Here is a 15,807-nt window from a genome sequence, read left to right on the forward strand (position 1 = left end):
CTTCCCCTTCCTTCTGGTAGCAGCGGGACAGGAGAGCAGGGTTGGGGACACAGAGGAAAACGCTGAGCAGACACTGGTGAGGAAGCGTTACGGAAGCGCCATGCAGCTCAGGGCGGGAGACAGACTCACATTGCAAGAATAAACCTCGGGGCTGGGCGCAGAGGTGCGGGCCCAGGCTGGGCACGTTCTGGAGAGACAGCCCGCCTGGGGCTACCACTGTCCCCCGCCCCCTGCCACCCTCCTGGTTGCCAGCCAGGAGCAAGGCACCTGCTCTCAGAAACCGTCCCCCCAGCCGGGGGTGGACCTCAAATGGGCTCGACCCTCCCACTTTGATGTGTTTAAATGTGGTTTCCAGTCAACCCAGAGGCTGGGGTAGGGGCCGCAGAGAAGGGGGGCCCGGCCGCGGGAGGCCCAGTCCGTACCCACAGTGAGTGACCACGGAGTGGCCGGGAGGGGAACAGCAGAGCTGATGGAGTGGGTAGGTGAGAGGTGAGGATGCCAGCCCCAAACCGCAGGGACTCCCCCACCAGGGACACCAGGCGTCCCCACGACATTTGGAGGGAGCCTAATGTAAAAGGGTCCAAGGCAGCATTTCTCTGTCAACTCCCAAGCGCCGCAGGCAGGGTCCCCTGTGCAATTTTGGGGGCTAATTTTCCCCTGAAGTCTCTGCCAGGAGAGGGGCCGGTTTTACACCTGAGCCGAGGCTTGGGGATCTGCTCGTCCCTCGCAGATGCAGGAGACAAACACGAGCAGGGACTGGACTTTTCCTGCTCTGAGTGAGGACAGCAAAACATCGCGTCTGCTCATCAGAACGGACGTGCCAGCCGCCCACAGGGCTGTCCGTCCACGGGGGACGAGGGGACAGAGCCCAGTCTCAGACGCTGCCCCTTTCCTCCCAACCTCAAACGGGCGGCGGGGCTCCCAGGAGCCCGTGCTGGGCGGTGGGTGGGGTGGACCCGGGGTATTATGCCGTGAGGACCTGGCCTCCAGGTTTGGGCCAGAGAGAGGCTCAGCCATCCTCCTGTTCTGCAGAGGCCGGGGGCCCCACAGGTGCTGGGGTCCCACCCCTCCTAGAACCGTGGACACGGGTGCAGGGAGCCTGGGGGGCACAGACTCTGCCCCCGAGGGCGGTTTATTCTCTGCAATGTCTCGCAAGTGTATACTCTCATGCCGCTTGTTACAAACCAGAACCACGGAACGGGCCCAGGGAAAGTGTGACGATACTCACACTGCCGCCTCCTGGCACGTGTTTGATATTATCCTTTGAGCCACACTTGGACTGGACGTTGCTAAGATCCAGCTTCTTATTAATTATCTGCACCTTCGACAGCCAGAAAAAAGGATGAATGTCACATCACGCCCAGACGCACCTGCTCTGCCCTGACACACTTCCTGCCTTGAGGGCGGGGACCAGGCTCCAGACGGAGGGCAGGAGGTCTGAGTCACAGCTTCCAGGCAGCCCCCCCCAGGAAGGCGGTTCCGGAACCGTGAATGACTGCGGGGCGGGGCGGGCTCCACCTCACCGAGCTGGGTTTGCAAAGCACAGCCACCGGGAGGCAGCTCTTCCCTTCACCAAAGGGCTGCACCACGGAGGCCCCCCAGAGGGCACATCTGAGGCTTGGAAACCGCAGCTGAGCGGCCGCCAGGCTGGGCCGGAGCGAGGTGTGCTCCATGACGTGTTTAAATGAATGAATAAAAAGTGCCATCTGTGTCCTCATTCGCACACCCACCACGCCCGCCAGAATGTTCGCGAGACCTTTCTGTGGCTGTGCTCAAGCCTGTGGGCACTTCGATTACCTACAGATAGATCTCCCTCTATTTTAATCCCACACCCCACCCAGACCTAGAATTAGAATCTCGGTCTCCCCTTGGTGCTTCGGCCGCACGGCAAGGTTTGGGGATCGCTGCCATCACGGGGAAGAGACACAGATGACTCTGGAGAAGACGGATCCAGACACCCCTCCACGTGAGGGCTTTGGCACCTGGAAGGCAGCGTAGGTGCCTGACCTTCTATCCATCGGCTCGCCCTTGTCCACAAGGCCGCCAGGGGCTTAAAGGGAAGCGGGCACATGTTCCTGAGGAGCTGTGGTCCAGAAAGCTGTGGTCCCCCTGTGTTTCTAAGAGGCTTCTCTCTCCAGGCACCAGGGAGGCGGTGCGGGGATATCACTGTTTCAGCGGTGAGTGATTTTTACCCGATTTGTCTAACAACGGAAATGCACAGACGACCGCGGCACAGAGGAGACCTCCCCGTTACCTCTGCTGGGGCTGGGCGACCTCTTTATCACAGGTGTCTTGCCCCACAGGCGCTTCCTGCTTGCAAACTGTGCCTTAGTTTCCCATTCATCGCTGATAACAGCGGCCAACTGGATTTCCCGAGTAAGAGCCAGCGTTGCTCTCTGAAACTCTGGCAATGGCACCGAGATCTCAGTGTGGCCAGGCGGGGGCCGTTGCTCCAGAGACGCAGGATCCGTGAGGATGGCTGTGGCTGGGGGTCGGAGCCCTGGCCCGGCTCCTGCGGGTAGAAGGGTCCCAAACTCTGACCCAGGAGCCACAGTCAGCCATCAAGGGTGCCACAGGTCCTCGCAAAATGGGGAAATGAGGACGTGATAGCAAAATTCTGTCCATCCTACTTTTTGGTGTGAAAATGGCCTTTCCTTTATTAAATTATTAGTTATTAAGTTACATTGATAGTAGACCATATTTAGCATTTTGAGATGTCCTTAGCCTGACGGAATAAAAACAGAGTGAGTAATCTTCTCTCGGACCCCATCCCTTTTTTTTCCCTTCGTTTTCCTGGTCTGGATCTAAAAACCTGGTAAGCACATATCTAACCCCCCATTTTTTCTTTCTTTCTTTTTAAATTTTTAATGTTTATTTTTTGAGAGAGAGAAAGAGACAGAGCACGAGCAGGGGAGGGGCAGAGAGAGAGGGAGACACAGAATCCGAAGCGGGCTCCAGACTCCAAGCTGTCAGCACAGAGCCCAGCGTGGGGATCTAACTCACAGACTGTGAGATCATGACTTGAGCTGAAGTCAGACACTCAACCCACTGAGCCACCCAGGTGCCCCCTCACCTCCCTTTTTCATTTTCTTTTATGTTCCTTTAAAATAAAAAGCTATGGGGGAGCCTAGGTGGCTCAGTGGGTTGAGTGTCCGGGTCTTGATTTCAGCTCTGCTCATGATCCCAGGGTCGTGGGATCGAGCCCTGCCTCAGTGTGGACCCTGCTTGGGATTCTTGGGATTCTCTCTCTCCTTCTCTCTCTGCCCTTCTCCCCTACTCTCATGCTCTCTCTCAAAATATAAAAATAAATAAAATTAAAAGCTATGTATTTTTCATTAGAAAAGTAACATAACATTATGATTTTGAAAAATAGTTTAAACAAAGCAAAAAACGGTTTTCCTGCCACCCTACCACAACCACAATTTCATTTTGTGATATTCCCTTGAAGTCACACATATATAAATAAAACTACCATCATGTACATATAAATGGTGGTAATTACTTACATACAATAATGTATCTTGCTTTATCAAGTAACATCATCTCCTAAGCATCTGCCTTGTCTACAGTCATCAGAAGGACTATTCTGGGCACCTGGGTGGCTCAGCCAGTTAAGCGTCTCACTTCCACTCAGGTCATGATCTCACGGTTCATGGGTTCGAGCCCTGCGTCGGGCTCCATGCTGACAGCTCAGAGCCTGGAGCTGCTTTGGATTGATTCTATGTCTCCCTCTCTCTCTGCCCCTTCCGCACCTGTGCTGTCTCTCTCTCTCTCTCTCTCTCTCAAAAATAAATAAATATTTAAAAAACTTTGTTACGGGGCGCCTGGGTGGCGCATTCGGTTAAGCGTCCGACTTCAGCCAGGTCACGATCTCGCGGCCCGTGAGTTCGAGCCCCGCGTCGGGCTCTGGGCTGATGGCTCAGAGCCTGGAGCCTGTTTCCGGTTCTGTGTCTCCCTCTCTCTCTGCCCCTCCCCCGTTCATGCTCTGTCTCTCTCTGTCCCAAAAATGAATAAACGTTGAAAAAAAAAATTTAAAAAAAAAAAAATAAAAAAAAAATAAATAAAAATAAAAAACTTTGTTACAAAATAATAGGTCCTATTCCATTTTGTGATATCTGTGTGATCAGACATTTGTATCGATTCCATTTTAAATAGCAGAAACAGCCTCACCGCAAATATCCTTCTGCAAGGAGCTCTTTCCATATTATGGATTATTTCATAGCAGAGTCCCAGAAGTAGAATTTCTGGGTCAAAGTAATAAATACTCTAAAAATTCTCCGTACACCTCTGCAAGCAGCTTCCTGAAGGGGCTGGATCACTCTACCCTGTGAGCACCGCTGAGAAAGTCCGTTTCACTGCACAGCTCCCAGCATCAGGCATGTAAAGAATCGGTCTGCTTTCTTTGACTTAAATAAATGGGGTTGCATCGTTGGCTCATTCTGCATTTTTTTTTATTACAGAGTTGCTCCTTTGCCCCCTTTTTGCTCATAGGTGACTTTTTTCCTACAAATGTTTACATCTTTATATATTCAAAGTCTTCCTTTGTCTTCTCTTCTGTGTTGTTTGTTTTAAAGTATATGTATTTTGAGGAGGAGACAGAGCACTGCGAGCAGGGGAGGGGCAGAGAGAGAAGGAGACAGAATCCCAAGCAGGCTCCGCCCTGTCAGTGCAGAGCCCGATGCGGGGCTCGAACTCCGGAACCGTGAGATCATGGCCTGAGATCACAAGTGGGACGTGCAACTGACTGAGCCACCCAGGTGCCCCTCTTCTCTGTTTTTAAACGTAAACACCACCCTCATCTGGGGTGAATGGGTTGGGAGAATATCTAACTCCACCTCATCCTTCGCACCTGCCGTGCCCCTAACTTAGTGACGAGGAGGCCACTTGAGGCCCCGGGAAGTTAAGTAGCCTTCTCAACTCAGTGGTACAACCACAGGCTACCTACCTACCTGCGTGACAACAAAGTTTCGTCCCAGCGGTCCTTAAGCCGGGGTTCTCATACACCAAGTACAAACAACACTCTCTTGTGAGCCTCAAAATTCTCTCCTGCCAGCAAGGGGCTGCAGGGACAGTGCCTCGGCCCCGGCCTGTGCTGGGGCAGCAAATGGAACAGGCTTTCTCACACGGCTTCTTAAGGAGCTACCGCCGCCCTCTGCATAGTATCTTTGAATCCCTTCGGGCCACCCTCAGATTTTAAGGAGTGGGACATGAACTCCTTCTGTGGGGATCATTTTTTACTCATCACTTTCCACTGGATAAGTCCCAGAAGCAGACTCTGCCTTTCACAAAGGAATTGGAGCTGTTTAGTATTAGAAAACACACGCAAACACACAAAATAGCAAAACAACAAAATCAAAAGGATAATGGTAAAAGAAGCAGAGGTCATCAGGACTGACAATTAGACATCATTACATTGAACTCCGAGCTTCCTGGAAGCCAAAGCAAAAAGGGAAACTCGATGGGCTACCTAACTCTCCTTATCTGACAATAAAAACCAGTTTTTCAAGGAAGGTAACAGTTATTTTCTGAACTAATCCATTTAAAGAGATTCATCAAATGAAGCAAGTGACATTAAGCAATAATAAGATCTGCAATATACATACATTTTTTTTTTAATGTGGCTTTTTCTTATTCCAGTCCCACACCAAAAGAAAAAAAGGGCAGCAAGTTTTTTTGTGGGATTTGGCAATAGACGAAGCAGACCTGAATTACTGTTAGTCGTCAAATTAAGTCAACACCCTTTACAGAATGTTAGATTTACAGAAGGGGGATAAAAGAGTTGGCATTACGAAACTGAAATCCTGAAACTTAATTTCTCAGCTAGAACAATATGTGTGATATTGACCCTCAGCCCTGGCCAGACACTGAAAATCCTCATCAAAGGACAGAACAATGTTTTCGAGGCTCCAAATTTTGATCTCGGGGACTCACAGTCAAGGGAGAATTTCCTGTGGTCAGGGTTTGATCCTAGAGGAGAGGCTGGGGTGGAGGGTGACTAAAGGACATGAAGCTGTCCCAAACCCTCATTGGGCCTTGATCTGATTCCGTTTGAGCTCAGAGCTCTCAAGATGCTCCAGATGGCCCAGTCCTCCCCCAGGAGCTCCCAGGCTGGCCCAGTGTCCACTGGCTGTCCCCGGAAAGGCCTGTCTCCAGCATGGCCTGGTGCTTGGTGGGCCCATCTTGGCTCCACTAGGGTCAACATACCCAGTGCGTCTTCAAAATGATGGGATTTATACAAGATTGTTCAGAAAGATGCCATGTGCAGGGGGAGATGCCCAGAAGGTCAGGAAATTGCAGGGCTGTCCCAGGGGAGGGTCCTAGCCCTGTTCTGCAGGACGTGGCACCCTAGCTCAGGTTTAGCTTAGTTATAGCTGGCCCTGACCCAGGAGAGGCAGACTACCCCAGGTGCAAATTGACTTAATTTACTCCATGTAAAGGTCTCACGTGTGTGCTTTTTTTAAAAAAAAAATTTTTTTTAAACATTTGTTCATTTTTTGAGAGACAGAGTGAGACACAGAGTATGAGCTGGGGAGGGGCAGAGAGAGAGGGAGACAGAATCTGAAGCAGGCTCCAGGCTCTCAGCTGTCAGCACAGAGCCCGAGGTGGGGCCCGAACCCACGAACTGTGAGATGATGACCTGAGCTGAAGTCGGACGCTTAACGGACTGAGCCACCCAGGCACCCCTAGACGTGTCTGCTTTTTAAAATGAGAACTGGGACTTTGTCACTGACTATAATGAATGTTAAAGATACAGACTTCAGTTCTCCAGGATGGAGACAGACACAGCATTCTGTCGTCATCTTGTGGTTGCCTGGAATATTGCAGCCCAAGGCTTTCAAGGCCCTTCAGCTCCTGCAGGTTTCGGTCCTGCCTGGCCGATCCCAGCCACTGGCCTGAACATCCTCAGAGAACGTGACTTTAGCTCCATCTGCTCAGAACCAACCAGACCACCCCATGTTTGGGCCCCCATGCCCTTTTCCTGCCATGACTTTGTAATCCTTTCCCACCCTTGGCAGCCACGGTCACTGCCTTGGTTCTCCGGAGCAGGCAGCCTTGGCCCTGAGTGAGCTCCTCCTCTCCCACCCTGGGCGGTCCCTGGGGCCCCTGTGCTTCCCACTGACACAGAAGGGCTGCTGAGGGCTCTCCGAGGCGTTGCCTTAACCTTGCTGGGCCCTCACCCGCCCGGTTATTCAACTCTGATTCTCCCAACCTCAGTCCCCAGGACCCACTGACCATGGAGCCTGAGGCTGGCTCCCTGCGGGCAGTGCCCTCCTCCTCCTCTGTCCTCTCCTGTCCTGTCAGGGCAAACTCCCAGCTGGTTCACCGCAGACCCAGCAGGGACCTCCCTCTATCGGCTGGCAACCCCCCTTAGCTCTTGTGTAAAGGAACAAAACTCCAGCCTAAACCCATGTGCCCCTGGCCACCCCAGCCCTGTGACTTCTAGTTTTATTCTGCTTTTGATCTGAACATCTCCAGGGTGTAGTTTCTCACTGTCTTCCTTCGGCCCATGTGCCTGGCACTCAAAGACCAACGATGGTTCCAAAACGGGCCTGTCCTGTCTTTTCTGACTTGCTGGTGACATATCACATTGTGGGGGACAGTCCATAACACAGGTGACCCTCAGTGATGCTGGTCAAGTGACCCTCAGTGTGGTGACCCTCAACCCTCACTGTGGGGGACCCTCAGTGGTGTGGGGGACCCTTAGTGTGGGGGGACCCTCAGTGGTGTGGGTTTAATTTAATTCCTGGTATTTAAAAATTTCCCCTTTCAGTTACATGGACTTTCTATGTCCTTCTGTTTTTCTTTTAATGTGGGCTGGGACAAACAGGGCTGGGACAAACCCAGGGCGGGGCTGCAGGACACAGGGGCTGGCCTGGGTGGGGAACGAGCCTACTGAGGCAAGTGGAGGGAATCTGAAAACAGGGTCAGGACTGAAAGAGGAAAAACTGGCCATCAGATCCAGGGCACGCAGGAGACCCTAGTAGTGGGGGTTGAGGCCAGAGGCCAGCAGGATAAGAATTTGGGGACACTGGGCCTCAGCTTGCACATTGGGAACATCTGGGGAGACTCCCCGGGAGATCCTAATGGGCCGGGGGAAGGCTCTGGCACCAAGATTTTTCAAACAACCCACCCCCCGGCCCTCAGGTGATCCTCTAGCAGTCAGGCGGAAGGGCTGCTCCCCCAGGGAGCTGTATGCTTGTCTGCGTGGCTGGCCTGCCTTCCCTTCTCCCCCAGCCCCTGGTGGATTCAGCTGGTTCTGTTAAAGTGGCCAAGTGCTTATCTGCGATTTCAAAAATAATTTCGTTCTGGGACGACTGGGTGGCTCAGTCCATGGAGTGTCCGACTTCAGCTCAGGTCATGATCTCACGGTCCGTGAGTTTGAGCCCCGTGTCAAGCTCTGTGCTGACAGCTCAGAGCCTGGAACCTGCTTCAGATTCTGTGTCTCCCTCTCTCTGCCTCTCCCGGGCCTGTGCTCTCACGCACACGCTCTCTCTCAATAAATAAACGTTAAAAAAAATAATTTCATTCCGGACTCTTCAAGCAATACCTGCTCACAACAGCAAATCGTGAAAACAGAGCAAAGTACAGAGCAGTAAACAGGTGTTTTGCATTTTTTTTCCAACCACTGATTTACATCAATCCTCTGCGGTTTTCAGTCTCTGCAGGTTTGCAAACTGAACCCTTTACCTCCTCCTTCGGTGTGAGCATCTATGCAGGGAGCTGCGTTGTTCTTCAGACTCACAGCGCTGACCCTTTTGCAGCGTAAACACCCACAGAACTTGCTGCATGCAGGACACTGTGGGACACCACAGGGCCCCCAAAGGTCTCAAGGAGACCTCAGGAGACCTGCAGTCGGGGCCTTTTAAAGGCCTTCTCTGTGAATCCCATGTGCCTTCTTCTTTCCTGTTTCTTTTCCCTTCATTTCCCCCCCGGGAGATTAGTGTTGCTCTTTGTCATGGCTGAAGGTTTCTTTGTTTCAGAAAATTTTCTGGGTTTTCCATGGGATTTAAGAGAAGCTGTTACTCCTCCCTTTGCCACTTTCCTGCCTCCTCCCCCAAAGAGTCCTGGATAGTTGCCCTCTCCCCTTTAACCCTTCGGTAGACATGGACAGCTTTGTGCCTGCACCCCAAATTGGGAGCATTTCCACGCTGAGCATTGGTTGCTGGCTCCCTTCCACTGGACTCCTCTTCCCCCACAGACGGGGCAGTCCTGGGTGCAAGGGGCAGATTCCGGCCCTGGAAGGGTCTCCAGTGGGACATGCTCAGCCCCGGCCCCGAGTTCTCTGCAGAACTGCTGGAGCCAGGCCAGGAGCACCCACGCTTTCCAAGCCGATGTCGGAGGAACTCAGGGCTGGTGGGGGTACAGCCTGGGCTGATGCAGGTGCAGCCTGGGGCCAGCAGGAAGAGGTGAGTGTTTGCTGCTGTGTGACAGCCCTCGGGCTGGAGATGCTGATGGTGACAGTTTCTCTCTTGCAGTGACGAGTCATTGTGAGATGCTGGTCACAGCCACCATCTTCTTGTAGGTGCAGGACTGGCCGTGTGGGTGTTTTGTTTTTCCTTTTTCAAAGCGAGGAGCAAACGGTCACTTTATGCCGTGAGAACAGGGCACACACACCAGACGCTGTCGGTGCTGAGGGGCCTGTGCGACCACCAGTGGCCAACACCCCACCACCTCGTTCCTGCAGATCCCTCTGCTGAGAACCTCCCGGAGGGGCCAACTTCAAGTCAACACCCCGGCTGCCCCAGCTTCCAGCCCCTTCTGGAAGGAGATGGGCATCTTTACAAGGAGCAGCCAAGGCAAACACTGCAGAAAAGTAAACACGGGAAGTAAACAAGGCCAACTCTGTGGACCAAAGACCAGTGGCCATGAGACCCAGGGCTTTACCCCAGGAGGCACCCAGGCCTCCAGACTGGGCAGGACTCTACAGCCCTGGGATGGGAAAGGCCAGGGAGAGGTCCTGAGGCTCCATGGGGACCAAGGCACAGGGTTTCAATTAAGGCACCAACATGGACAGAAAGCCCTGAGACGCCCTCCCCTCACGGTGACCCAGACGCCAGCCAAGAGCGATAAATAACGTCAATACTGCAAAGGCCCCCGCTGTGGGGGAGGCGCATGGTTCTAACTAGAAGGGAAACATTGGTTCCGGATGCCGTAATGCTCCCCCAGCACAGCCAGAGGCTCGTCGCCCCCAAGACGGCCCAAGCCCAGGAGGCCAAACACATCTGTGCTCCTAAGAGCGGAGTTGTGGTCCTCTGTCCCCCATACATGCCACCTCTTCTCCCTTCTCCACTCCCCTTCCTGGTGCTGGAGGGGGAGACAGGCTGTTACAGGCCGACCCGTGTCCCCCAAAATTCATATGCTGATGTCTTAACTCACAGTGCCTCAGAACGCGACTGTATTTGGAGATGACGTCTTTAAAGAGGTGGGCCCCTATCCAGTATGACTGGTGTCCTTCCAGGAAGGAGAGACTGGGACACAGAGGCACCAGAGAAAAGACCACGTGAGGACACGAGAAGGCGGCCATCCACAAGCCAAGCAGAGACCTCATAAAACACCGGTCCTGCTGATAACCTTGATCTTGGTATTCTGGCCTCCGGAACTGTGAGGAAATAAACCTCTGTTATATAAGCTGCCCAGTCTGTGGTATTTTCTACGTCAGCCTTAGGACACTCATACAATGGGGGGGCAGGGATATGAAGAGGAGGAAGGGGGTCCAGGTCAGTCCCTATCTCCCACCACCTCAAGCCCTTGGACGCTCACATCTCTCCACCTTTAGGAAACCCAAAGATTTCATGAGCGCCCACCGGCTCTGAAGAATTGCTTGTTCCAAACGGCACCCCAAATTTCCTCAGAACTGAGGATTTGAGAGAAACCTAACCTAACGTCTAACGAATGCCAGAGGCACTCACCTATAGACTGCTTGCATCATGTTCTAAATATAAGGTTGGGGAACCTCTGCGGGTGCCTCCACTTTGAGAACGCCCAGGCTTTACCCCATGGAGAGACAACCAACCCTGTCGTCTCAGATACTGTCCCGTCAGCAGAGGCCCAAACAGGAAAGGAAAGAACCAGTACTATCTCTCCCCTGAGCAGGGAGAGCACTCACGGCTTGGTGGGGACGCCCAAACAGAATGGAACCATGACGTGCCGTCTTTCCTTGAAGAGATCCGGGAGGGACTGGGGTGCCATGTGAGGTGAGAGTCACTGTGGGGGGCACCCACGCACCTTCTCCTGGTTGTCCTGGGACGGGCACACACCCAGCCGGCCTCTGAGCACCCTTACCTTCCCGCCTCCTGGCTGGTGCTTCAGGTTTTCGGTGGAGCCGATCTTGGATCTGACATTCTTCAGGTCTGGCATGGGGACGGGGGCCGTCTGCAGGCGGCTCTTGGCTGAAGATGGCGACTTGGGTGGAGTGCGGACCACCGCCACCTTCTTGGGCTCCCGGGTCGGCGGGGTCGGCAGGGACGGGGTGCGGGAGCGGCTGCCGGGGGTGCCCGGGGAGCCGGGGCTGCTGTAGCCGCTGCGATCCCCAGATTTCCCAGATTCACCTGGAGAGAGAGGAGGGGGTGAGCCCAGTGCTTGGGGTGGGTGGGAGCCAGCAAAGGCCCGGGGGGGGGGGGCTGCCTGTCCTGAGGGCCCACTCCCAGACTCAGAGCCAGTTAGGCAGGTGGGAACAAGGCCAGAAGCTCAGCTAAACCAGCAGGAGGCTGTCCTTGCTCTCATTTCTAGAGAAATGTCTCTTCCTCTGGGCCTTGTTGCTTAGGGACCGAGATTCCCTGTTTCCCAGAGAAGCAAGAGAGTGGTCACCAAGGACCACCCAGTAGCCTTCCCCGAGGGGACCATCTCTGCCCCACGGCCCTGGAGTCAAGAGAGAGATTCCAACACGCTGTGTGGTCCCAGAGAAGTCATGTTCCCTCTCAGAGCTCAGGGGCCTCGACTCAAACAGGGAGAGAATTATAATGCCGCAGTGAGGGGCGCCAGGCATGGATGCCTGTAGATGTGCTTTGTAAAACCAGCACAATTCTACATGGCCCTTCCCCGAGTAAGGGTGACACAGTGACAGGACCAGGGGGGTGCCCTTGTCTGGGTCTGTTAGACCCTTTGCCCACTGGGTGGCTTCTAAGCTCTTCAGCAAGTTCAAGGCCTCTATCCCAGCAGGCCCCTGCGCACACTCCCTGACTCCTCTGTGGTGAGTGGGGTCGACAAATGTACACCTGCTTCGTGGCCACCCGTCTCTAGCTCTCCAGACAAGCCACGCTGCCTCGTGATGCCGTGCCCTCCCCAACAGCTCCTTCCCCCGCTGCGCCCAAGCGCGGTGATCCCTGCGCCTTTGCAAACTTTTAGGAAGGCTGCTGGGACTGTTCTCTCCCTGACAGACTCAGTCCTGGGCTCCCTAGCAGCTTCCCCCCTGCACTTCCCATGCCCCTGTCCACTCCATAGTTACTATTCCCTCTGCCCCATGAAGCAGTGTTTCTCCAAGTGTGGCCCAGGGGCCCCTGCATCAGAACGTCCAGAGCCTCGAGTCAGAAATGAGACCCATAGGATGCAGATCCCTGGGCCCGTCCAGACCTGGCATGACGGAGCCTCCTGGGCTGAAGGCCTGTACTATGGGTTCTTCCCAAGCTCCCAGGAGAATTCCTTCTTCTTCTTCTTCTTTTTTGTTAATGTTTAGTTATTTTTGAGAGACAGAGAGAGCCCCCACTCGCGGGGGAGGGGCAGAGAGAGGGAGACAGAATCCGAAGCAGGCTCCAGGCTCTGAGCTGTCAGCACAGGGCCGCACATGGGGCTTGAACTCGTGAACCATGAGATCATGACCTGAACTGAAGTGGGACGCTCAACCCAGTGAGCCACCCACGCAGGTGCCCCCCAAGCTCCCTGGGGACTCCTGAGCACAATGGAGTCTGACAGCCACGGGGCTGAATGCTGTGCCGGTGTGAGGGCCCGGCTCCCCTCAGCTTTGGGGGTGTCTGGGCTCTACGGCCACCTCCAAGCTTCCCAGATCCCTTGGCCCCTTGTGCCAGGAACCTTCTGTACCAAACAGGGACCTGTAGGCTCCAGCCTGGAGAAGGATGGCTCTTGGTTGGAAGCATCATGTGGCAGCAAAAAGGCGACTTCTCCCATCAAGAGGACAGCCACCCCCATTTTTTTGAGTTTGAATTTCCACATCTGTTGGATGTTCCTAATGTCATCAAGCTCTGGTAACAGGACAGATGAAGCATTTTTTTCCTCCTTTTCCACATGGGGAAACAACAGACAGGGCCTCCGCTCCAGGTTCAGCCCCCTGTCCCGCCCCCTGCCCCCCAACCCGGCCTCCAGGCACACAGGCTGATCACTGGGCTTGGTGTTAGTTACAAACCCTTTCTGTGCCACGTAATTGCACATTGACCGTGGGCAAACCACTCAGCCTCCTAAGCCTGTATTCCCATCTGGAAAATGGGGAGAGCGGTCACAGCCCACAGTGCTGATTTGAAGGCTGGATGTAGTAACAGGGGGGAGTGTTTAATACATGTGTGTTTAACAAATGCCCGCAGGAATTTCACACCTAAACCTTGGTCCAAGCTTCCAGCACCCACCAGCAGCTGGAGACACATGCTCCCTGCCCCCACCAAAGCCTCAGCTGGAGTAAACGAGAACACGCAGGAATAAAAAGGCCCATCAGACAGACACGTCTGCATATGCCACACACGAGGAGCAGGAGTTCTGACGGTTCTGCGTTCAGGTTCAACGTGTGAAACGCACGTTTCAGAAACAGGTCCTCTCCCCTCCGCTCTAAAAACCTAAGCCAGCAAATGGCCACACACGAAAAGCAAAGTGCCCCACGGGTCACTCAAAGCGGCCTCAGAATTACCTCGCTCAGATTTTGCCCCTGCAGGGGGTGGTTTTCTCTGCACTTCCTTGGTAGCTTAAAAAGAAAAATCCACAGGAAGCCTCATTATAATGAAGCTTAAACAGGGCCTCAGTGAGCTCTTCATGCTGTCTGTAGGCACCAGCCATGCCCAGCCAGGCCAGACGGCGGAAGCGAGCCGGGCAGGGAATGTGCTCAGGGAGCAGGGGTCCCGACTGGCAGGAGACAGGGCGAGGTGGCCCGCAGGGGAGATGTGCGCATCAGGAAGCTGCCACCCAAAAGCAGGTAAGACCCGAAAAGAAATGCATGTTCCCAGCTGTGTGAGTCAACTAGCTTAAGGCCAAGGAAAGAAAAGCAGGATCAAAATCACTTTCAAAATCCAATCACGATTCTGTGAATTACCCTTGTTATCAAATGAATTACGTCCAAGGAGAAACAACCAATGCGTGTTAATGAGCAGCCGTCCTCTTAGGCACCACCCCAGGGCAAAGCAGACAAACACCACAGCAAAAAAACACACACACACACCGAGGGCTCCGAGCTCCCTGCCTGGGCCAGCGCGGGGCGGAGAGACCACTGACTAGTCCAGGCCTCTCGAGACCCGTACAACATCCACAGGCCCCTGAGCACCTCCTTAAAGCCAACACAGGCCAGATGCCCCTTGAGTTGTGCAGAATCCAAACCCAGTTGCCTGGGACAGACCCCCGGGGGCTGTGGGAGAGCCTGGCTGTCTCCCATCCCCCAAAGAAGGCAACTCTACACTTTATAGCACCACTAGGAGCAGGAGCGGAATCGCTCCCTGCCTGGTTCCCCAAACTAACTGGGTTTACTCACACGGGCACAGGGGATCGGGCAGCGGGCAGGTGCTCTGCCAAAGGGCCCACTCCCAGCAAGTTCAAGTGTGCAAGGGCCACACCCAATGTGAGGTCACCCATAGTGACCTATCCAGAGACACGGAGCCACACGTCTCACTAGGGGGCTGAAAAACACCTCCTGGGGGCCCGGGACTTGGGGGTTAGAGAACCTCAGCCAATCTCCTTTCCTGCCACTGTTTTATTTTTTTAATTCTTTTTGACGTTTATTCATTTTTTGGTAGAGACAGAGCGTGAGTGCAGGAGGGGCAGAGAGAGAGGGAGACACAGAATCCAAAGCAGGCTCCAGGCTCTGAACTGACAGCACAGAGCCCGACGCGGGGCTCAAACTCACAGACCATGAGATCATGACCTGAGCCGAAGTCGGACGCCCAACCGACTGAGCCACCCAGGTGTCCCATCCTGCCACTGTTAATCACACGGCTGCATTCTCCTCATGCTTAAAGTGAGCTGCTTAGACTTATTCATACAAATTCTTAGGGTCTTGATTTCTTCACTGATCAAAAGTGGGGATTCAATGATCTACCTCGGAAAATTGTCAAAAGGATTACAAAGAAAATGAGCATCTGGCGGTTAGTGAACTGTAGGTGCCCGTCAGCTACCAGAAGTGGCTGTCAGGGGCCTTCGGAGAGGAGGAGGGCACATGCTAACAGCTGCCCCTGACGTGGATTCCAGAATGTTCTTCTTACCGGTGCCCGGTGGGGTCTTTGGGGAGGGCGTGGTTTTCGCTGGAATCCTGGTGGCATTGGCCTGGCCTTTCTGGCCTGGAGGGGCCGCTCCCCGGGGTGTGGCGATCTTCGTTCCAGCTTTACCGTCCGCCCCCTGTGAACCGAAGCACGGCACAGTGGTTTTTACGATCGGGGAAGGTTACTATCACCTAGAGTCAGTGCCAGTCCCACTCAACCTCCTCGATTCAAAATGAGGCTAAGATCCAAAACGACCCTTCGCCTACTAGGATGCGACAAATGTCTTCTACAGTCTCATGGGTTTGCCGGTACACCAACCCACAGCCCCACCCAAACGCCACATGCCCTGACTACCATTTTCCACAACAGGCATCAGCATGAGTTGTGCTAATGTGTTCTATAA

General features: G+C 53.9%; 1 protein-coding gene across 5 annotated transcripts in view; it reads right to left on the bottom strand.

Annotated features, from left to right (window-relative positions):
* MAPT (microtubule associated protein tau) overlaps positions 1 to 15,807 on the bottom strand; it is a 45,827-nt gene that overhangs the window by 7,217 nt on the left and 22,803 nt on the right. For 3 of the 5 annotated variants that reach the window (XM_047081684.1, XM_047081680.1, XM_047081682.1), the window contains 3 exons: positions 15,408 to 15,540; positions 11,284 to 11,549; positions 1,229 to 1,321 (listed from right to left, as the gene is read on the bottom strand). In XM_047081684.1, coding sequence (XP_046937640.1) covers positions 1,229 to 1,321; positions 11,284 to 11,549; positions 15,408 to 15,540 — 492 coding nt within the window. Of the gene's footprint in view, positions 1 to 1,228; positions 1,322 to 11,283; positions 11,550 to 13,849; positions 13,904 to 15,407; positions 15,541 to 15,807 lie in introns of all 5 variants that reach the window. The other 2 variants (XM_047081681.1, XM_047081683.1) reach the window with 2 other exon arrangements.

The sequence above is a fragment of the Lynx rufus genome, unplaced genomic scaffold (genome assembly GCF_022079265.1).
Source record: "Lynx rufus isolate CCGP_SWC_20201006 ecotype Redwood Valley unplaced genomic scaffold, mLynRuf1.p SCAF_18, whole genome shotgun sequence".
Classification (NCBI taxonomy): Eukaryota; Metazoa; Chordata; class Mammalia; order Carnivora; family Felidae; genus Lynx; species Lynx rufus.